Below are 20,572 nucleotides of genomic sequence, written 5' to 3'. Positions count from 1 at the left end.
TCCTCTACTTGGTTCTAGGCCTAGCTTGACAGTAAAGTGGTATGTATTTCTCGGTAATGCTTTGCTTAGCATTTTTATTACATTGGCTGCTTTGCCTCTCTAAATGTGGAAATTTGCCAGAACTTTTGAGTTGTCTTCAGTTCTGTCTTCTTTCTGGGGCTCTGAAAACACGGCAGGTCTGTTCTGAGAGTTGCATGCTGAACCCACCAGCAATTTTCGATTTGGTTACTTTTTCAATTAAAAATTTTCCATTTTTTTAAAGATGTGTTTTAACTTTTCCTTTTTTTAAGTATGCTTGTGTATCAGTTATTTTTTTTGCTACTGTGATAAAACCCCATGGCCAAGGCAACTTATAGGATGGCTTATTTTGTCTTACGGTTCCAGAGGGCTGAGTCCATCATGGTTGGGAGGCATGGTAGTAGGTAGGCAGGGTGCAGGAGAGGAAACCTGAGAGCTTACATCTTCAAATGCAAGCATGATGCAGAGGGAGCAAGCAGGAAGCAGGGCAAAGCTGTGAACTCCCTCACAGCGGCATCTACCTAACCACTCACCCCCACCCCAACAGTATCACCAACTGGGGACCCAGTGTTCAAATGCCCAAGGCTATAGGGAACACGGCTCATTCAAATCACCACAGCTTGTAACTCCGGTGGCTTTTAGACTGTAGTCAGTTCTGGCAATGGAGGCCCTTTGTGCCACATGTGCTCTCCTGTCATTTAGTTTGGGACCTTCTTATGGCTTGGCAGTGACTTCTCATTGAAACCGATGTTGTAAGACCCTGGGTGTGGTCTGAACACTGGCTTCAGCAGCTTGCTCTGACAGGGCTCCAGGGTTGGGGTAGAAGTCCCGACTCCCCCAGGCCTCATTGGTGACATTCATTCGGGAGGGGTAGATGCCTCTTCACTCTTCCCCTGGCTTCCATGGGTTGCCTGTTGTGATGAAAGCCCAAGCACCTATACAGCCACCTTGAGACACCGCTCTAATGGGAAGAGAAGGACCCCCCAATGAAAGTCTAGGGTCCCATGATCTCTCTGATAGCATACAGTTATTACCAGCCAGCAGAGACACAGGTTCGATCTCATGTCTAACTAACCTTGCTTCAAGGCCCGATACAACATGGTGGAGAGTTGGAGGGGTTGAAGACCACACCCCAGATGAGCAAGGGTCACCAGGACTTGCTTGGTCCTGCCCCAGTATGGGAGGGGTGAATCACATTTGAAGCACTATTTCATTCTAGCAGAACCACTGCAGTGAAAGCTCTGTCCCCCAGGCTGCATCCTTCTTGCACAGTGGCCATAGAGAAGAGGTTTTTGTTGCTGCCCCCCACCCCCCCCACCCCCCCTTTTAAACTGCCTTGTTACAGTCCTGGCTTGTGGGTTTCTCCAGTTTCAAGTCTTGGATTCCCGAGACAAAAAAAGAAAACCCAGGGAACTTCCCGAGAATGCTACTTTGTTAGGGTGGCTATAGATATTGGAGGTGGCTTAAATAACAGTAATTTTCTAGGAAATCCGGAGGATGGAAACTCAAGATAGGCATAGGCAGGTACCAGGCATAGTAACAGCTGTAACCCGACATTTAAGAGGCTGAGGGAAAAGGGTCATTAGTATGAGTGAGATTCTGTCTTTAGAATAAAAAGAAAACTGCCAGCAGGCCATTTTCTTGACATTCCCTCCCCTTGCCCCACCCTTGCCTGGGTTTACCCATGGCGGCTTTGCTGTGTTTTCACACGGCCTTTGTGTGTGCCGATGTGTGGTGTTTAACCTTCCCTTTGCAAGGTCACCAGCCAGACTGGATTAGGGCCCACCCCGAAGACTTCATCACAACTTAATCAACTTTACAGAATCTACTTCTAAAATTCTGGGGTCCTGGAGTAGACGGGAAAGTTTAGGTCACAACAAATTCTGGGGTCCTGGAGTAGACGGGAAAGTTTAGGTCACAACGTGAACCTGGGACAATGCAATACAGCCCCTAACACCAGTATGTCTTTCACCGAGTCCTGAGGTCCCTGGGCAGGCTACCATTTCTATTCACATAGTCTGATACTTGTCTCATAGTCAATGTCCAAAATGGCTTACTGTACTTAGCTAGAAGCATATGTGCTGTATACCTTCCTTGATCTCTTGCAAATGTTTCTTCCTTGCATTTTAGACATTTTAAACGGTAGAGAGTCCGGTATTTGGATCTTTTAGCCTGGGTCTTTATATTCACACTAGCTTAACTTCAAACAAATGTACATAAATCAAAAAACACAGAACCCAGCAAGTACCCAAACAAGACTTTTAAAAACACTGACGTTTGTATGAGTCTTTTGTTACTAAACCAAAACAAAAACCTGAAGCAGGTATACATTTTCTTTATTGATGTTTTATGCTGTTCAAATACTACAGACTTGGGTACCTTTGAAAGAAAAGACGTTTATTTGGACCCATTCCAGTTGTCATAAGTGGCTACAGCTTCTCAAGTGCAGAGGTCCAATGGCTTCAAATGGTGACAGGGAACATATGCGTCTTCTGCTGTCTCCTCTTGGTCCCTGGAACTCAGGCATGGGGCGGCGTTCTGAAGACTGACCAAACCCTAATGAACCCTGGATGACACCACCTTGGGGCACCACCTTAGGCCTGCGCTCCTAGCCCTCTCAGTCCTCACGAAAGGGAGCTGAAGTTTTATCACACGAACCAGTGAGCTACATTCCAGCCCCACCCACAGCCCAGCTCAAGTTTCCTGATAAAAATCGGTATCTTCCTTCTTGCAACACAGCTGTGAACGAAAATGCAAACAGGACACAATCAAGAAAGCATGTGGGCTAACCTCGGAGATGAGAACGGCAAAGCCGTGCTGCCTCCGGATACTGTGGTATCCAATTCTCAGAATAACAGAATTCTCTAGCACCCCCGCATCAAAGGTCCCGATTAACCACCAAAAAAAGGGTAGGTCCACTAAACCAGCTCTTTTGATAGCTACATGGAAAAGTTAACTCACAAGTTTTGTTTCAGAAGAATCATCGAAGAACCTCCAAATCCCCTACAACCTTACTAGACAGGACAGCAACCACAGGAGTAATACTCCACTCACCCCAGCGGCTGTCAAGGTCACGTGACTGTGACTGAGGACCACTATGCAGGTCCAGGGTCATAATCAAAGACAATGCTATGAGGTTCCCTCTGACTGGTGGGCTGGGCTCAGTATTCAACTCGACAGCTGCAACCCAGTTCAGACTATGTCTTCCTTGCTCAAGCCCACTGGACTGTCACTAAATGAACAAGAGAACTGTAGCAATCTCTCCCCGAAGAGGCCACAGCAGGGACACCTCAACAGGGGACCACTTCCAAAAGGCAGGTTCAGGTTGCTCTAACAAAATGCTATAGATTCGGTAGTTAATAAAGAGTAGGAAATCATTGTTCAGAGTTTCAAGGGCTCCGAAGTCCAAGATCAAGGTGCTGAGAAACTTTGGTGTCTGGCGAGGGCCCCTTTCTAGTTCACAAAGTGCCTTCTCAGAGTAACAGTAAAAGGCAAGCAAAAGCCACTGGCACTCCTCCAGGAAAGGTCCCCTTCTGACCTCATCTCTTAACACTACTGCACTGAAGAGTAGGTACCTAAACCTGTAGATCCAGAGGGGCCGAAACATGTGGACCTCAGCAGACATTACCTATCCATCCCTCAACTTCATTTCCCTCTCGGCTCAAGATACTATCATGCTTAATTCAAAGCTCATGTTTTCCTGGATGCATGACCCCCTTAGGGGAAATTGTACACATCTGTTTCTCTTCTACTACTTGGAAAATATTCTATGGATACCCAGAAGAGTGAGTCTTATGAAGGAATTTCAGATATTAGCTTATTAGTAATAAGCTAAGAGAATTCTCGGTCCTCGGGCTACTGGATACTCCCAGATTATACTGGCTAGCTTAGCAACACAAATAGCTCCGAGCTATTTCTGTCCACATTCTTCTTTGGTCCAAATGCACCATCATTAATTTCCAAGCAAGCTTCCACTTGCCCACCCCACCTCTCTAAATGATGTATCACTTAGTTCAGTCCAAAATAATGGGAACTAAAAATAAGAGGCTGGGGGGGTGTAGTCAGTGACCGATTAACCGCATGTGGGTGTGTGTGTGTAGGTTATTTTTGATCTTACATCATGTTCAGTCTTAGCCCCAGTTCCAGAATCTTCTGGTAAATTTATCATGACAGAGTCACAGCACCTTTGGATGGATTCCAGGGCCTTTCATTCAAAAAACGTATCCTATTTTTAAAAAAAGTCCAATGTGGTTTTGAAGGACAGACATAGCTCAGCTATCACCGGTGTTCCTGTTTGTAGATATTTCTGCCACTGCTTGGGCATCTGTTCGGGTTTCTGCTGCTACCATGCAGGGCCAATCTGCTTGGAGATAGGCTGCTTTTGCGCACTGTGCTGTTCTTCCATTTATTTTAAAGGGCAAAATTAAATCCTAGCACAGACTTTGGGAGAGTTCTTAATGAAAATGTTAACTCCTGAAGTTTTCATTTCACTCAGCAAAACTTGCTTGAATTCTACACTAGAAAAATGAAGAAAGCTTTTGTTTCATCGGGTTTGTGCTGCTACAGGATGCAAAACCTATCCTAACCCAGGCTGAGCTTTGAGAACTTCACACCATAGTTAACAGAGCCTGAGTGCCCCTAAACTTCAAATCCCCAGTGCTGAAAGGACACTTGGATTTCAGACTTCAGAACAATTCAGGTTTGGGATTTATGATGCCCAAACTATACTCTAGGAAACTATTCCCAAGTTAAACAAAATAAATTATGAAATTTGGAACACTTGATCTCAAGCATTTCAGATAAGGACACATGCAGTGTGTACCATATACACAGATTCAGCCCAAGTAGCACACAGATGATTCCAATGGCCACACATGAAGTTAAGTATGGTGTAAACCAGATGTTCTCAGAATTTCCTCAAACTAAGATCTCCAGTATTATTCACAGCAACCCAACATCTGATGCAAAGCCAAAAGCCAACCTTTGTAGCTCAAAGTCCATGACCAGTGAGTTTCAATATTTTATTAAAATAGCATATTTAACCATGGTTAACCAAGAATACGTTAACGTTGTTCCCCGACCTCCCCACCCCGATATGCAGCACAACACAGTAGTGTGATTTCAAATATCTTTGATCAAGAACCAACAGAGATGTTTCAAAGTCAAGTTTGCAACTAAAAACCAGACCTTCAGAAAATTCTAAATTAAAAAGGAAATAAACTTTCCAACAGTTTTCATTTATCCCCAAATAAACGCTGGTGTGCCGCCCCCCTGACAATACCACTAGGATTTTTATTCCTTATGCATAGTGTAACGTCTCATTTATAAGTACCCACTTTTATAAATAAAATTGGCATTTTCCACCCCATTTAATGTTTCTTTTCAGCTTCACAAAGAAACCAGTAAATAAAACTGTCAACGACAGTTACAGCACACACTCTAACAGCAAGATAAAAAACCTGAAAATAGCAGATGCATCTAGGCTGTTGTACATAAAAAGACAGATTTCAAAAGTGCAAGGCAAAGTCTGCAGGTTTTGAGGGAGCTTTTAGGCACATCCATGTCTTTAAAGCAAGCTTCAGAATGAAATTCCAGTTTGTTCTTCATGACACCTGTTTAAGTCTTTAAAAAAAAAAAATCCCACAAAAGTCCATTTCATTAAGTGTAAAACGGAGTCTCATGTCCTAAGGCTAACTCAGCTGTGGCGCGTCCGGCCCTTCTTCACTCTGGCAGGCTTAGGTTTGGGGATGTACTGGTTATTGGCCTGGTACTCTAGCTCCTTCCGGAAGTAGTGGATGGCTTTGTTCAACCCTTCCTCCAATGGGACCTGTTGGAGAGAGTGAGGAAAAGGGACAAGGTTCCATCAACAGAAAGGCAAACAGCAAAGTGCCCTGGAGATGAAAGGGTGCAGTCAGCTGCCCACTTCATGAGGACAGTCAAGGCCTGTGACTCTGGCCGGGAGTCGATCAAGGCCACTTTGGAGATGCCTGAAGTTCTTTAGAGCTACTTTTGCGCACTCTGCAAGTTAGCAAGTGACACTGACTATCAGTGACCTCAAGTTCCCAAGGCTCCCGAGTCCCCTCTTGCAGGCATGCCTACTAAAGTCAGTTGCAGAGACCAGTTCTGAAATGCATGTGGGCCCACTCTTTTGAGGAAACCCTCCACGAACTGGAAGGAAGATGCTCTGAGGAGGCGGTCTCCACCTGCCTCACTGGGCCTCCCCCACGACACACTTGCACTCACACTGACAGTATAGGTAGGGAAGGACCCACGGACTGTGACGACATTTAAAGCAATCTTAACCTGGAGCTGGAAACAGGAAGCAGAAGTCAATTAGCTGCTGAGTCACACAGGCTAAAGAGAAAGCTGTGGAGGGAGGCATTAGCAGGAACTACAGTCAATTTGCTGGTATTTGTCTGTCCTGATGATGGTGATAGTGTTGTAGGTGTCAGAATACAACAAAATACACCCTATTATATATTTTAAGTATGGGCATTTCACTACATACGCATTACATGAGACCCCGAAAGCAGAGGAAACAATCAGACAAACTGAATAAACTAGAAAGCTTCTCTCAGTAAAATAAAAAGCAGGCAGAGAGAACCTACCGAATGGAAGAAAATACTTGTCAACTACGTATCTGATAAGGAGTTAATAGTAAAAACATATAAGGACCACAATTTTAAAAAACAGATTTAAGTAGGCATTTTTTTCAAGGGAAGGCACAGAAACAGACAATAGATTTATGAAAATGCTTAGGATCACCAAATATTAGGGGAATGCACATAAAAACACCTCTTCACCAAGTTAGGATGCTTTCTCTAATTTAGTAAGTTGCCCGCACTCACATGCATACACAACAATTATGTTTGAGATGTCTAGGTGTCTTTGGATGAGACTCATATATTTCCTATCAATTAAGACTCCTATTACAAAGAATCCAATGGCAAATGTTCCGTATCTCCGTGTCTTCCCGATGATGTCTGATAAGATACAAGTTCTAAGCACATATCCTGGCTGTACATACACCTCTAAAACCAAGAGTGTGTATTTAGTAAATATACATTGAATATTTTCCTAAAACATTTTGTTTAAAACACATGCTTTGGGGACAAAAGGACAAATGACAAATTCTTGCCAAAAGTCAGAGAACCTGGAGCTGCAGAGACGGCTGAGCTGTCGAGGCCATTTGTTGCTCTTGCAGAGGACCTGAGTTCAGCTCCCAGCACCTACACTGTAGCTCACACCCATCTGTGACTCCAGTAGCAAAGGGGCTGATGCCCTCGGTGGGCCCTGCATGCACGTGGCACACATGTATACAAGCAGACAAAACACTTACAAATATAAAATACATGAATAAAAACAACAAAACTCAGAGACCCCGGACCTCTGCTTCCACAATTTGCTCTGTTCAGATGGGATTCCTAGATTTTTAAGTCTGAGCATATTCATTTTTTATTTACTAATTTTCTGTCCTTTAGAGGATCTCTCAGACTCAAGGTTCTGTATAGCAGCACAAGAGTTGGACTAAAATTCTAACATTCCTTCAGATTTCTTTAGTTTAGACTCTACCTCCTCACATTGACTATGCCATGCCTTTTCAACAGGTAAGCTGAGCTCGGGGCAGCACTCTGCCTCCTGGTGGGTCCTCTACTGCTCTCACAGTGAGGCAGGCCCACCTGCCCTATGTTTACCTTCCACCTGATACGGTTTTGCTTCTGCAACAGCTGTTGGGATGGCTGCCATGCTATGAGGCCACATGCTCTACCCAGGGAAGGTCACTTCCAGAGGAGCGCAGCAAAGAGCGAACGGCCAGGCACAGTAGATGCAAAGACGCATCTCCCTCCTGCAGCCTGGTGGGCCAGGAGAATGTTCTATAAGGAGGTGAGCCTGTAAAGCACAGACACTTGAGGGGCGACTGTGGTGATATTGTGTCCCCCCAATATACTGTGCATCCTAATAAACTTATCTGGGGTCAGTGAACAGAACAGCCACTAGATAGACATAGAGGCCAGAAAATGGTGGCACACACACCCTTAATCCTATCACTTGGGAGGCAGAGATTCATCCGGATCTCTGTGAGTTCAAGGCCACACTGGAAACCACCAGGCATGGTGACACACACCTTTAATCTCGGGAAATAATGTCAGGAAGCAGAAAGGTATATAAGGTGTGAAGACCAGGAAGTAGGCCCCGTTAAGCTTTTAGGCTTTTAACAGCAATTCAGCTGAGATCCATTTGGATGAGGACACAGAGGCTTCCAGTTTGAGGAAACAAGATCAGCTGAGGAATTGGTGAGGTGAGGTTGGCTGTGGCTTGCTCTGTTTCTCTGATCTTTCAGCGTTCACCCCAATACCTGGCTCCAGGTTTGTTTTTACTAATGAGATCTTTTAGGATTTGTGCTACAGGTTACACACAGCCCTGGGATATTGGTGTTCATGGATAGGGGAGGAGCTCTCCACCAAAAACGGAGAGGACAGACTAGGGGTTTAGAGTATAAATACAGCCTAGCAATGAGGGAGAGGGAGCTGGACAGATTTCAGTGTTTAGTTCGGTGGTTCTCAACCTCCTTAATGCCTCGATCCTTCAATAAAGTTCTTCATGTTATAACTGTTATGCACTGTGATGCAACTATCTGAGATGCAACCCCAGAGGGGTCATGACCCACAGCTTGAGAACCACTGGTCTAGTAGGTCAGCCTGTGGAGAGCCTGACAGTCTAGGGGCCCCAGGAAGGAAGTCCACCTTCCTCCGCGTCTTTCTGCCTTCACACTTGCTAGCTGGGGTTCGATCAGCACAGGGACCACTAGATCACCTCTGCTCACATGAAACCTTGCCCAGTCCAGCCCAGGACACCAGGGCCCTGCAGAGATGCTGCTGTCATCCTCTGATGCTCTGAACTTGAGATGTCACTCGGCTCATGGCACTATTTCAAGGGCGGTGGAGCCCTTGGGAGGTGTGACCTTGCCAGCATAGTAAGTGCTAAGGCGGGCCTTTGGAGGGTACACCTACCTGTTCTTTACTTCCTGTCCCTGCATTGCAAGAAACCACTGCCATGGACTCTGCAGCTCTGGCTGCCACAACTTCCCTGCCACGAACTGAAACCCCCCCGATACTGGGAACCAAAATAAACCTTCCCTCCCCTCTCAGTTGCTTTGGTAAGGGTTTTTTTGTTACAGCAATGAGAAAACAACTAGCACTCCCCCACTTAACGCTGCCTTTGGAGACCGATGTAGGTCAGAGTTAACAGGAACCTTCAACCCGACAGACTAGAACTACCTGGTAAAGCATCTACCTCAATGCAGTCACTGTCTTCACCAGGCTGATCTATGGACATGTCGGTGAGATACTGCCTTGGTTGTCTTAACTGCTATAGGACAGTCCAGCCCACTGAGGATGATGCCGTTTCCTAGGTAGGTTATTACGGGATGTATAGGAAAGCTAGCTAAGCATGAACCAGTGAGCAGCACTGTTCCATGGTACCTGAATCCAGGTCCCTGCCCTGACTTCCCTCACTGATAGACTATGACCTGGAAGTGTAAGCCAAATGACCCCCTTTTCCTCCTCACGGTGCTTTTGGTCAGTGTTTTATCAGAGCAACAGAATGAAATGAGGACATGTTAATGTACTCTCTTGAAAACAGCTCATAGGAGGCCTGAGTCATTTTCACTAACAGAGGATGAGATACCACTGATTGGAGAAAACCTTGGACCTGCCTGGACACTCAGGCCCACCCTACTTCCCTCCCAACAAGGGCCAAAAGCTTGGGAGGAGAAGGACACGGGCGGTGGATGCCTTTCCCCTGAGGCCGGGGACCTCCCTCATACTCACCACAGGTTCCCACCCCAGCATCAGCTTTGCTTTTTTGATGTCTGGTTTTCTTTTCTGTGGGTCATCCTGGGCTTCAGAGAGAAACTGAATTTCACTTCCACTACCTGAGTTTTGAAAAAGGAAAAAAAAAAAGAAAAGGTAAGGCCATGTGAATCCCTTATCACTAGGGGGCACTGTTTTCCTATCTATGGCAGGATAAAAATCATACCTATGCTAGAACAAGAGCAAGGACCCTACACAAGCAGCTCAGCACATAGCCATAGCACAGTCCTCACAAACCTAGGCATGTGCCTGCATGGCCATTACTAAGCAGTGATGTGCAGGATGGTTCTGGTCCCACAAGATCCTCCCAGGAGAACAAAAGGGCTTGTTCCTAGGACAAACCTACATGTCAGGTAACAAATGCAGATGTGCCTATGGGGCACAACCCCATAAACACAAATATACAAATGTGGGTGAACCACCTTGAAGGTGGATGCTCCCAGTGGACCAACTTGGGTATCCGGAACCTAGGAATGCCCTCCCCTGGAGATCAGGTAGTCTACACCCTTCTTAAGCAACAGCATGCAATGGTAACTTAGAGCCTATGATGACCTGATGCTCTAGCCAGAGCAAGCCCAGAACCAACATGTAAGATGTCAGCTCATGCTGCTGGCATGTGTAGGACAGAAAAGCCTGGCCAAGCACCTTGAAGTGGGGTGCTAGACTCTAGTGACCACCATGCAGACCTGGGTAAGTGTGGCACACAGTCACATGGTAGCAGCAGGTGGGGATCCTGTGTCCTCCTCAGTTTGCAGGTCTGGGTTTCCTAGACTGTGAAGTGCACATGGATCACTGGTGCACCCTTATCTGGGAAGCCAGAGCTCACATCTCCAGTGCCGTTATACCAAAGCCTTTGGCCCATGGTTCCATCTGCGCAGCAAAGGCTTCAAAGGCAGGGTGACTGGAGGGGCATGGTGACTGCAGCAGACCTTGCCTCACCAGTGGGCAAGTACGGCTGCGAAGCGAGTCTGAAGGGGACTGCTGGAACCACACAGCACTGGGCTTAGGTGGCAGAAAGACTTCTGTCTCCACTGTCACACAGAACAGGATTCCAGCTGTCCACAGCTGCTCACCACAACCCTGATCCAGGAATGTCAACATGGAGGAGCCCATTCAGCCAAGGGGGCAGCAGGGTCAAATCAGAGCAGCCTGCAGCACACATATATCGTGGTCCAGGCCAGATCGGCATGTCCTGAACTCAAGTTTCTGGACTGAAGACCAGACTTCCTAGAGCTCCAGCAAGCCTGGGAATGAAGCCGGGGCTACCTCCTTGGCACTTGCAACCCAAGGGCTGGGCCAGACCCAGGAACATCTGCTGCTTGATGGGAAAACTACTCCAATGTCACACAGCCAAATCCAGCCTGGACAGAACTAATGTCACTGTTTCTTTGCTCCTAAAATTTGGTCTCAGTGGGAGGACTGCTCGGAATCAGTAATGGTCCCCCCTGCAGGATGTGCTAACCTAACCATGTCACACCTGGAGGGCAAATCTCTGCCCCACACTCCACCCAGACCTGCAACTAGACCTGGGAGCCAAACACATCTCACTCCATCCGCTCTCTGATCCCCAACTCAGAAGAGCTGGAAATGTTCCTCATAAACAATGCTACTCTGATTCAGTCAGTCAGCTTGTACTAATTCCCTACTCTCTAGGGCGAGTACTACTACCAGACAGGGTAACTGCAGATGACTTCAGTCAGAGTGATCTGGCATACTTACCAACAAGGTTTTTAATTAACTGAGCGAATTCCAGGATTGTGTGTTCTTCTGGGTTCCCCTAAGGAAGGAATGGATTCTCCTATAAGCATCATGGCAATGGCAGAACTCCCCTACGTGGGCCACACATATGACTTCAGAGACATTTGCTGTACGAATCATCAGCCCCCAGACTAGCCTGCCTCCAAGTAACTTCACCCCAGCTTCTTGTGCCACTGGAGCATTCTGGGATGGTTTTCATCCTGGCCAGGTATAAACCTATACCGCCTTAGACCTTTATCTGTTCCAAAGAATAGCCTTCAGGTAGGACAAGGTCATTTAAAGTGGGGTCACCCACACTGGGTGAACTTCCAAGACAAGCAACTTTTTAATCTACTACCTTTTCTGTCCCTTTAGTGTTACTCTGCATGTTTGGCCTCATGTTACTGGCTCTCCTAGGACAACATAATTCCGCTATGAGAACTGTGCCAACCTCTCACAGTGCAGGACCGAAGATCCTATAGAGAAAGCTGCGGCAGCAATGGATGCTGTCACAGACCAGTGTTCTGGGAAAGCCACAGGGACAGTCTCCAAGGGCTTGATGATGTCAGCTGACTGGGGTGGAGTTGCTAAGCAAACCCTTTCCTTCCATCACATTTTCTAACAGTCGCTGCCTTCATTTTTGGAGTGCCGGGGACAGCACTCAGGACCCTGCTCATGCTAGGTGGTCCCTCACCACTGCTCTAACCTATTACTCTTACTCCACGAGTACCACAGCACAGACCACGGAAGAGCCTGGCAGCTGTGCATTCTAAATCCCTCCAGCTCCCTACTTCCGAGACTATCCTGGACCCAGAGAACAAAGTGTCCAGAAGGCCGGGGCTTAACTGTAGGCACAAAGAAAGACCCCGAGTGGCAGAGCAGAGTGATGGAAGGAAGATGGGAGAAGGGGGCTATGGGAGGCTCTTTGCAGACACTTTTCTGACTTGTGGGAAGACATATTTCTAAATAGATACAGTTCCTAAATGCTCTTATGCAAAAGCTTCCTAAAAAGAGTAAAGGAATAAAAGAACTTACGGGCATAAACAACAGAGCAGGGCTTTTTATCATAAGCCTTTATCCATTCAGAGCTTCCATCTGCTTTCTTTCTTTCTTTTTTTTTCCTTGAGACAGGGTTTCTCTGTGTAGCTTTGCTCCTTTCCTGGAACTCACTCTGTAGCCCAGGCTGGCCTCAAACTCACAAAGATCCGCCTGGCTCTGCCTCCCGAGTGCTGGGATTACCGCCTGGCCTTCACCCACCTTCTAAGTGTGATCTTCACACAAAGCCCTACAGGCAGAGGGAGTTCACTACACTGCTCATGCATGCATGCCTCGCAAGGGTCGTGGTTCAGTGTCTTAATCTGCTTTGTTTCAGCTGAGTACGGAGCAGACCCTAGAGAAGCCAGTCATGAGCAAGCAGAGCCCTCCACGAAAGACCCTCCAGCTGTTGCAGAGGAGAGGCGGAACGGTACTCACCAAGTTGACAGGGCTGCTGACATTGCTGTTCATGAGTGCTACCAGGCCATTCACCAGATCACTGGAAAAGAGGGAGAGCTGGGTCAGGCAACGCCCACCATAGAGCGGGGATGCTGAGGGCACGCACCAAACCTCCCCAGACAAAAAAAAAAAACAAAAAAACAAAAACCAAAAACCCAAATGGAAAACTGAATGTGGAAATAAAACCCTGTAAATTAAGATGGTGTTTGTAACGCTAGCATGTTCATGGATGAAATGAATCCTGTAACACTGGGATTTGCTTTTGGTGGGTGTGGTGGGGTGGTGAACAGGGTGGAGAGAATGGGCTAAATCTACCCTTTCTGCGCATTTCTGAAAACAATCAAGGACCACATGTTAAAGTAGGTATACACCCCCAAAGCCCCATGTTTAACGTAACCCCCGTGAGTCGGCCAAAACAAAAGTTAACAATTGTTAATAAAATAAGCTCCACAGAAATGAATGGACTTCAGTATGCAAACTCCATACTGGCAAATCACAGCGAAAGCCAAACAAACTGAGCACTGCAATCAATGAGCGCTGCCGCCCCCTCCCCCAGCCTCCAGCCCACCCTCGGCACATCCTCTGACGCTGGCTGGCTGTCGGGGGGCAGCTGGATGCTTCAGATGGAGTGTGATCGGCTGAGCCATGAAGGTGAAGAGAAGTAAGCAAACTTCCGCTTACCAAGGTTTGGTTCTTAGTTTCAGAAGCGTTAAAGTGTGGCTCTGTTAAAGAAAAGTTACTTCGTAAAAATGACACCTCACTGGGAATCTAAGCGCTTGCTCTACGCCCATGGTCAGCAGCTACAGTTCTGAATGAATCCACTTGGGGACCTCTCCCTCTGCCTCCAGCTTTCCCACAAGGCACAGGCCACTATGGGCCATGACTGGCTTCCGAAAGAAAACCCAAGAAAGATTTGTCCTCCTTTTAATTGGAAAAAATTTTTTTTTGTGTGTGTGTGTGTCATTTAATAAGGTTATTTCTGCTTTTCCGGTTCCAACAATGGGAATTTTATGTGATAACATTATATGCTTAATGTTCTGTTCTTACAGATCAAGTGCAAATGCAAACCACTATTGACCTTGAATGATTTCTTTTCTAAGAGAAACTGGCAAAAAAGTCACTTCATCACCACAGCAGTAGTCACTACATCCACCACGCATTCTTACGGCCCCCATCTGTGTGTGTAAGGAGACATTAAAAGCTGCCATCAGCAGTGTCCACAATGGCTCTTAACCATGAAAGTAAGGGTGGGGTCATCTGGAGGTGGAAGATGGCTGGTTCTTAAGCAGTCATCCTCTTTGGGAGAGGACGGAGGGAGGGAGGGCCACGTACCTTGTACGTAACAGGCTGGCAACTTTTAAAGTCAAAATTGTGTTAAGTCATACTCATTCAGCCTGAAGCTCTTTAAAAGTGTCATTTTGACAAAGTGACTTTTAAGAAATACATCACATGCCTTTGTTATGTGAATGAGGACACAACCCAACCATGAGAGTATCAGACACGTCATGCCGGATGTCAATGCGGATGACCATGTAGGCCTTGGGTCCCCGCAGCGCTGCGGAGGCAACTGTGGCTCTGGGGACAGTTAACCAAGGACTGGAACTGCAGATTCAAACACTGTACAAAGTAAGGGAGTTTCCGTTTCTTAAAGGGGTGGGGGGGTGTTAAAAATAGCAAGCCTCTCGGATCTCTGTGAGTTCGAGGCCAGCCTGGGCTACCAAGTGAGTCCCAGGAAAGGCGCAAAGCTACACAGAGAAACCCTGTCTCGAAAAAACAAAACAAAACAAAACAAAAAAAATAGCAAGCCTCGGTCAGTTCTCTGCGGAGACTTGAATCACTAAATAGCATCCCTAAGCCCTGCTGATCTCAGCACCACAGTGGTAGGATTATAGAAAGAGGCTCCACTGAAAGGGCCCACTCTTGTGAACAGGGAAATTACTTACACCCTCTTTCCAAGGTGTCAGGTGGTCTGGGAGGTAACCATGTGCAGGTCACAGCAACTAGATGTGTGAGCTGTGGCCATGCAGGCCTGGTGTTTTGTTCTAGCTGGGTTAGCACACAGCATAGGCACTGCTGAATTCTTCACGGATTTTAATCAACTACCTACACCCTTTGCTCCCCACCAAATATATCTGAAGCTGACGCCACTGAGGCAGGGTGACAGAAAAGAGGCAGGCTTCTAACCGGTGCCCTTTGTATTACATCAAGTCTTATGATGGTGGACGATGAGAAAGTCTGGGGCCCTGATTAAGTAGTTCAAGGATGAATTTGTGTACTTGAAGACACTAAGACCTCCTTGGAAGTCTGTGACTGGGGCGGTGGGGGGTGAAGGGGGATGGAATGAGAACGCATTGTTATTATTATGAAGAGATGGTTCAGTACATGGTGGTCTGTATAGCTAGTCCAATCCAGCTACAGAAATCTGCCCCAACACATTTCTCCAAGCACACAGACTGAGTTCCACACTCTAAAACAGAAACTGTCCCGGGAGGGGGATGCCACTTGTGCCCTGGTGGAATTGTTTCTTGGAATAAGCTAACCTATTTGGACAACACATGGCCACCTAAATCTCGTTTCTAGGCTTTTGGCCCTGTATGATAAGCTATGCATGGGTAAGGAGAAACAAACACTGACTGTGGTGCGTGTGTTTATTCATGGCTTCTTTTGGATCACATGTAAGAATGTATATACTTTCAGGGGAAAAAATTATACTGGCTGTTTTATCTTTTGGGAAAAAAATTAAAGCAGCATTCCCATTTTTCTAAGTGACTTCCACTGAGCTTCTCAGCTACTAAGACGTGGTTGCTCGGGCTGAGGCTAGGGGCGACTCAGACCTGCACCCCACAGCTAACATCTTACCCTACAGTACCCCTGGATGGCTCTAAGATGCCTGGGACAGCATTTCCTGGTCAAGAGTCATTCGAGGTATTTGCATTTAAGAACAAAAGTACATGGTATCAAAATATAGACATGGGTTTTACAATGATCGAGGGTGTTTGAAACTTCTATGGAATTTTTAATCACTATGAATAGGTAGAAGACACTTCAGTGTAGTAATTGTTTAATATTACCAACTGTGTTGACCAACCAAATTCTAGGGAGGCTCTTCCAAAGACAACAATACCAGTCACTAAGTGAAACTATTCTCAAGGACATGAGCCTGCCTCAGCTTCAACACAAGGTCACCATTAAGAAACTCTTATCACATATTCTTAAAGACTCTCTCCGTGCTAGAAGGCCAAGATTTGAAAAAACCGGTTGGACAACTGAGTCTGCAGGTTTGATGGGTGATTAACTGCCCTGCAGCACTGATTATCCAAGCTACCCTCACAGTGCTAGATAACTTCATCTGTGCAACACTAGGTGGCAGTGGAAGATTAGCCAGGAGTCACAGAAATGGTGGATGAAAACCAACTTGAACAGAGAAAAGCAAGAGGTTCCTCATCAAATACTAAAATGAACTTACTCCACAGTTGAGCTGTGGAAATAACCAGCATGGACAATATATACTCAATTGTTACTGTATTCCTCTACTCAGAACCAAGGTTGAGGACCAGAGCCTTACCTGACATACTGGAATGCCCTTGTCTGAGACCCGGATCCATATACCTAGAAGGAAACCAAGAGTTAGACCTGAGAAAAACTACCCTGACACTATTAGCAGGGCTCCTTGGAATTCTGTGGGTCTGACTGCAGAACTGATCCTTGAAGAGGCAGTGACATGGGCTTACAACATACTGAAGTTCATGAACCTGTTTGCCTGATCCATGTAACTGTCACCCACATCAAGGACAGAGACCATCCCAGAAAACCACAACTGGTCAAAATACAGAGAACTGATCATAGGATGCTCAGTTCAACCTAAAATATAACTCCTGCACCGAGGTTCAGGGAACATTAGGAAAAAGGGGGTGGAAAGACTTGGAGAGCCAAAGGAACAGGAAACCTGCTGTGAGATCAGATGGTGTCCCCTAGAAATGACAAAGAAGATACATCCACAATACTGCAATGATATGGATGCTAAACAGGACTCAGAACACTGACAACACTTATAAATACATTAACAAGGCCTCAGCCCTGGAAAAAGAACTACAGGCAACTAACAACTACTGAGAGAGGGAAAATCAGTCTTCCCCAAGGATGGACTCCAAGGATGAACTGGTTATACAACACCAAGTGGTCAGCCATGAAATCATATACATGTAAGCAACACTGAATGGACTCAGCAGGTGTATTTATACATGTATGCGTCTGTGTTTATGTGTGTAACAATAATAATCAAAGGAAAAGAGGTCATCAATTTGAAAGGGAGTAAAGAGGAAAATGGGAAATGTAGGTAAAGGAACAGGAGGGTTGAGGGAAGGGGAGGGGAGGGGAGAAAATGAGATAGTTATATTTTAATTAAAATAAATTATTAAGGAAAACAAAAACATCTTGAGCCACATCTCATACTCTGTACTTCAGCACTGACACTTAAGATGAGCATGTATGTACATATACATCGTTTTTCCTCGGAAGACAATGCCCAGTAACCAGCTTCTATCCATGTCTTAGAGTGCGTCAGGAGCCACGTAAGACTTTGGGACTGCATCCTGGAGGCCAGTCGTGTGGAAAGCACTAACGTGAAGACTATTCGGTCGGGGCTCTACACACACACACACACACACACACACACACACACACACACACACACACACACACACACACAAAACCCACAAATGTGAACAATATTCAGTGGGGGCTCTACACATATATACACACATATACACACTAATGTTAACAACATTCGGGGGGAGGGGGGCTCTACACCCTGGATGCATTACAAATGATAGACTTCTGCCTAGATAGGCAGTAAACTATGGTGCACGCTTGTTCATAGCTGTATAGCTGGCTCTGAGGGTATTCTAACATGTGGCTAAGGCCAAATTGAGACCCTCTAAAAGACTGAGAGGATTCAGAGGTACAGGTTTGGAACACCCTTAGTCCTCTGAGCCAAGAACTGAGTTAGAGGACCTGAGTGCTCATAAAAAGCCTACTGTGACAGAACTCAGCAGTTAAAATCAATTAACAGTGGGAACCAGGAGGTCCTGGCTGGTGGGATAAACTATTTCACCTGAGGCTGCCAACCCTTGTTATCTGACTAAGTCTATACAGTTGTATTCCCACTCCCCTAAAAGTAATGCCCAAGTACCAGCCACAGCTGAAATTAGTTTCTGTGAGGGAGACCAAGCTTTATATATATTCCTCAAGCTCATGGAAGACTCTTAAGGTACAGCTCAGGTCAGAACCCCTTAGCACACATCCAGAGGGGTTTAGTCTTACTAAAACATGTTTCACTTCTGATCTGTAAGATCTTGGGGGCTGAGCCTGAGAATTCACCTTTCTGAGACTTCTGATGTGTGATGTGGATGTTTCTGGGTTCACAATCCGAGAACCTTTGCACTAAAGGACATGCATGCTTACAAAAACTCCATAATGACAGGAATGTGGCTGGCTACACTACCAATGTTTGTCTTGATTTTTACATACACAAGCAAATACAAGCAAATGCTGTCCCAGGCATCTTAGGGCCATCGAGGGCACTGTAGGGTGAGGTGGTGGCTATAAGGATATAGGCTATACAGATCTGGGCAGCCCTCAGCCTAACTCAGTTGGAACAACTATGGAGCTTTATTCTGATTTAGGTAAGGGGCCTGGTAGAAGTCCCTCAGAAAAATGAAAATATTTCAAAAATTCAAAAATTCTAACAACCACTGTAGATTTTTCTGGAAAGTAGGGAAAAGCATAGTTGATGTGTCTAGACTGTCATGCTAACATTTACCACACATGTCGAGTTCAGGGATCAGTGCTTTCAGAGTCTGCTCAAGGATGGAGGGCCCCTGAGACAAAGGTGAACAATGCTGTATACGGAGTCGTCTGTGGACAGGATACAAGAACTACAGGAGCAAATCTCAGCAGAGCAACGAGGACAGAGGCCCGAGAAGCCCCATTGTCTTGCTGGTTCAGAGGGAGCGTGTCCTCCCGGCAGAGAGGGTACACAGCCACACTCACGAGTCTGTACAGCCCCGCACTCTGGCATCCACGTGAGCCCTCTGGCTTCACGTCACAGGACAAGAGAGACTCAAGGAGATTCTGGGGACTCAAAACTGCTCTCAGGGGACTAAGTGCTGTCTGTGTTCAGGTCACAGCAGTACGGTGACTCGGGAGTCACCAGGATGATTAGGGGGTGGTAAGAACAGCAAAGGGAGCTGTCACAGCACCGTCCTCTGCCATGTGTACTAGGTACTTTAGCTCTGAGAACCTCGGCTGAGCTGAACAAGTTACAGAGTCTCCAACCGTCTAGGCCAAGCTGGGCACTTCCCAGACTGTGTTAACAGAAGCCCTGTTTAGTGAATCCAGCCCTCATAACTGCCTGGGCTTCTCATCTCTCCTCAATTCCCCAAGCTGTGAGGTTGCCTGGCCTCCTTCAGCAAGAACCTGGGAGGCCAGAGTGGTCAGGACCCCCTTCCCCAAATGCTTCTTCCTCTTTCTTTTTCTCGCCACAGACTCAGTCTGTTCCTTGGCTGTGAGTTCATAGCATCTCTCTCCCACTCTACCCAGAACCACCTGACAAGGGGAAGAAATGGTATCCCAATCCAAAGCATGGACAGTTCATCGGGCTCTTGATGGGCATAGAATTCTGTGGAACAACAACAACAACAAAAAACCCCAAACACTCAAATGCCTCCTCAGGCCTTCTGCCTGGGTGGCTAGGGAAGAAGGAAGTGTGGCAGGCTCTGGATTAATGGTATTCGGATGGCGCCAGTGATCTCTCCCCACATCTCTGGCACTGAAGACAACCCATGAGATATGACCTCTGCCAACAATGTGTGCATTCTTGAGGCTGCCAGAGGACTTGATTTCCTCCTTAGCATGGGGCCTTGAAGCCGCCAAGGAGGCAATAAACTGGAAAGCTGGTTCTCTGAAGGCTGCTAGCAGCTTCCTCTACAAACAAAGCCGCTCGGACTGTGTGTAAGCCACTGTGTATGGTGGCTGGAAAGGCATCGGGATGTCGTCGTCTTTCTCAATAGAGATCATCTGAACCCCAAATATAATTGTCCCCCAGCTTCTATGGAGATTGGTTCCAAAACACTCCATGGATATCAAAATCCAGGATGGCCAAGTCCCTTTTGTGAAATGGTTTAGAATTTGCATATAAACTATGTACATTCTCCATATAGGAAAACAACATCTGTCCGTGTTATCACAGACACCGTATTTTCTAACACTTTGACTTGCAGCTGGCTGAATCTGCAGCTGAGAAACCTTTGAAGAGAAGCCAGATGCTACAAGGGGGGATATGGAAGACAGGTTCACCTAGCAGTTACAGCTGCAAACTGCTGGTTTCTGTGGCTAACCACTGAGCGGCTTTCCACTCACTGCAATACAAAGCAGCCATCACACACCTGATC

General features: G+C 46.4%; 1 protein-coding gene across 2 annotated transcripts in view; it reads right to left on the bottom strand.

Annotated features, from left to right (window-relative positions):
- Nucleotides 1-5,025: 5,025 nt before the first annotated feature.
- The window catches only part of Uxs1 (UDP-glucuronate decarboxylase 1), a 75,213-nt gene continuing 59,666 nt past the window's right edge, over nt 5,026-20,572 (bottom strand). For both annotated transcript variants that reach the window (XM_052744975.1, XM_052744976.1), the window contains exons 11-15: nt 16,687-16,730; nt 13,101-13,161; nt 11,610-11,667; nt 9,849-9,952; nt 5,026-5,845 (exon numbers count right to left, since the gene is read on the bottom strand). In XM_052744975.1, the coding sequence (XP_052600935.1) occupies nt 5,714-5,845; nt 9,849-9,952; nt 11,610-11,667; nt 13,101-13,161; nt 16,687-16,730 (399 nt within the window). In that variant the 3' untranslated portion in view covers nt 5,026-5,713. The remainder of the gene's footprint in view (nt 5,846-9,848; nt 9,953-11,609; nt 11,668-13,100; nt 13,162-16,686; nt 16,731-20,572) is intronic.

The sequence above is a fragment of the Peromyscus californicus genome, unplaced genomic scaffold (genome assembly GCF_007827085.1).
Source record: "Peromyscus californicus insignis strain IS unplaced genomic scaffold, ASM782708v3 Scaffold_19__1_contigs__length_69161282, whole genome shotgun sequence".
Lineage (NCBI taxonomy): Eukaryota > Metazoa > Chordata > Mammalia > Rodentia > Cricetidae > Peromyscus > Peromyscus californicus.
This window is presented reverse-complemented; position numbering and strand designations above follow the sequence as displayed.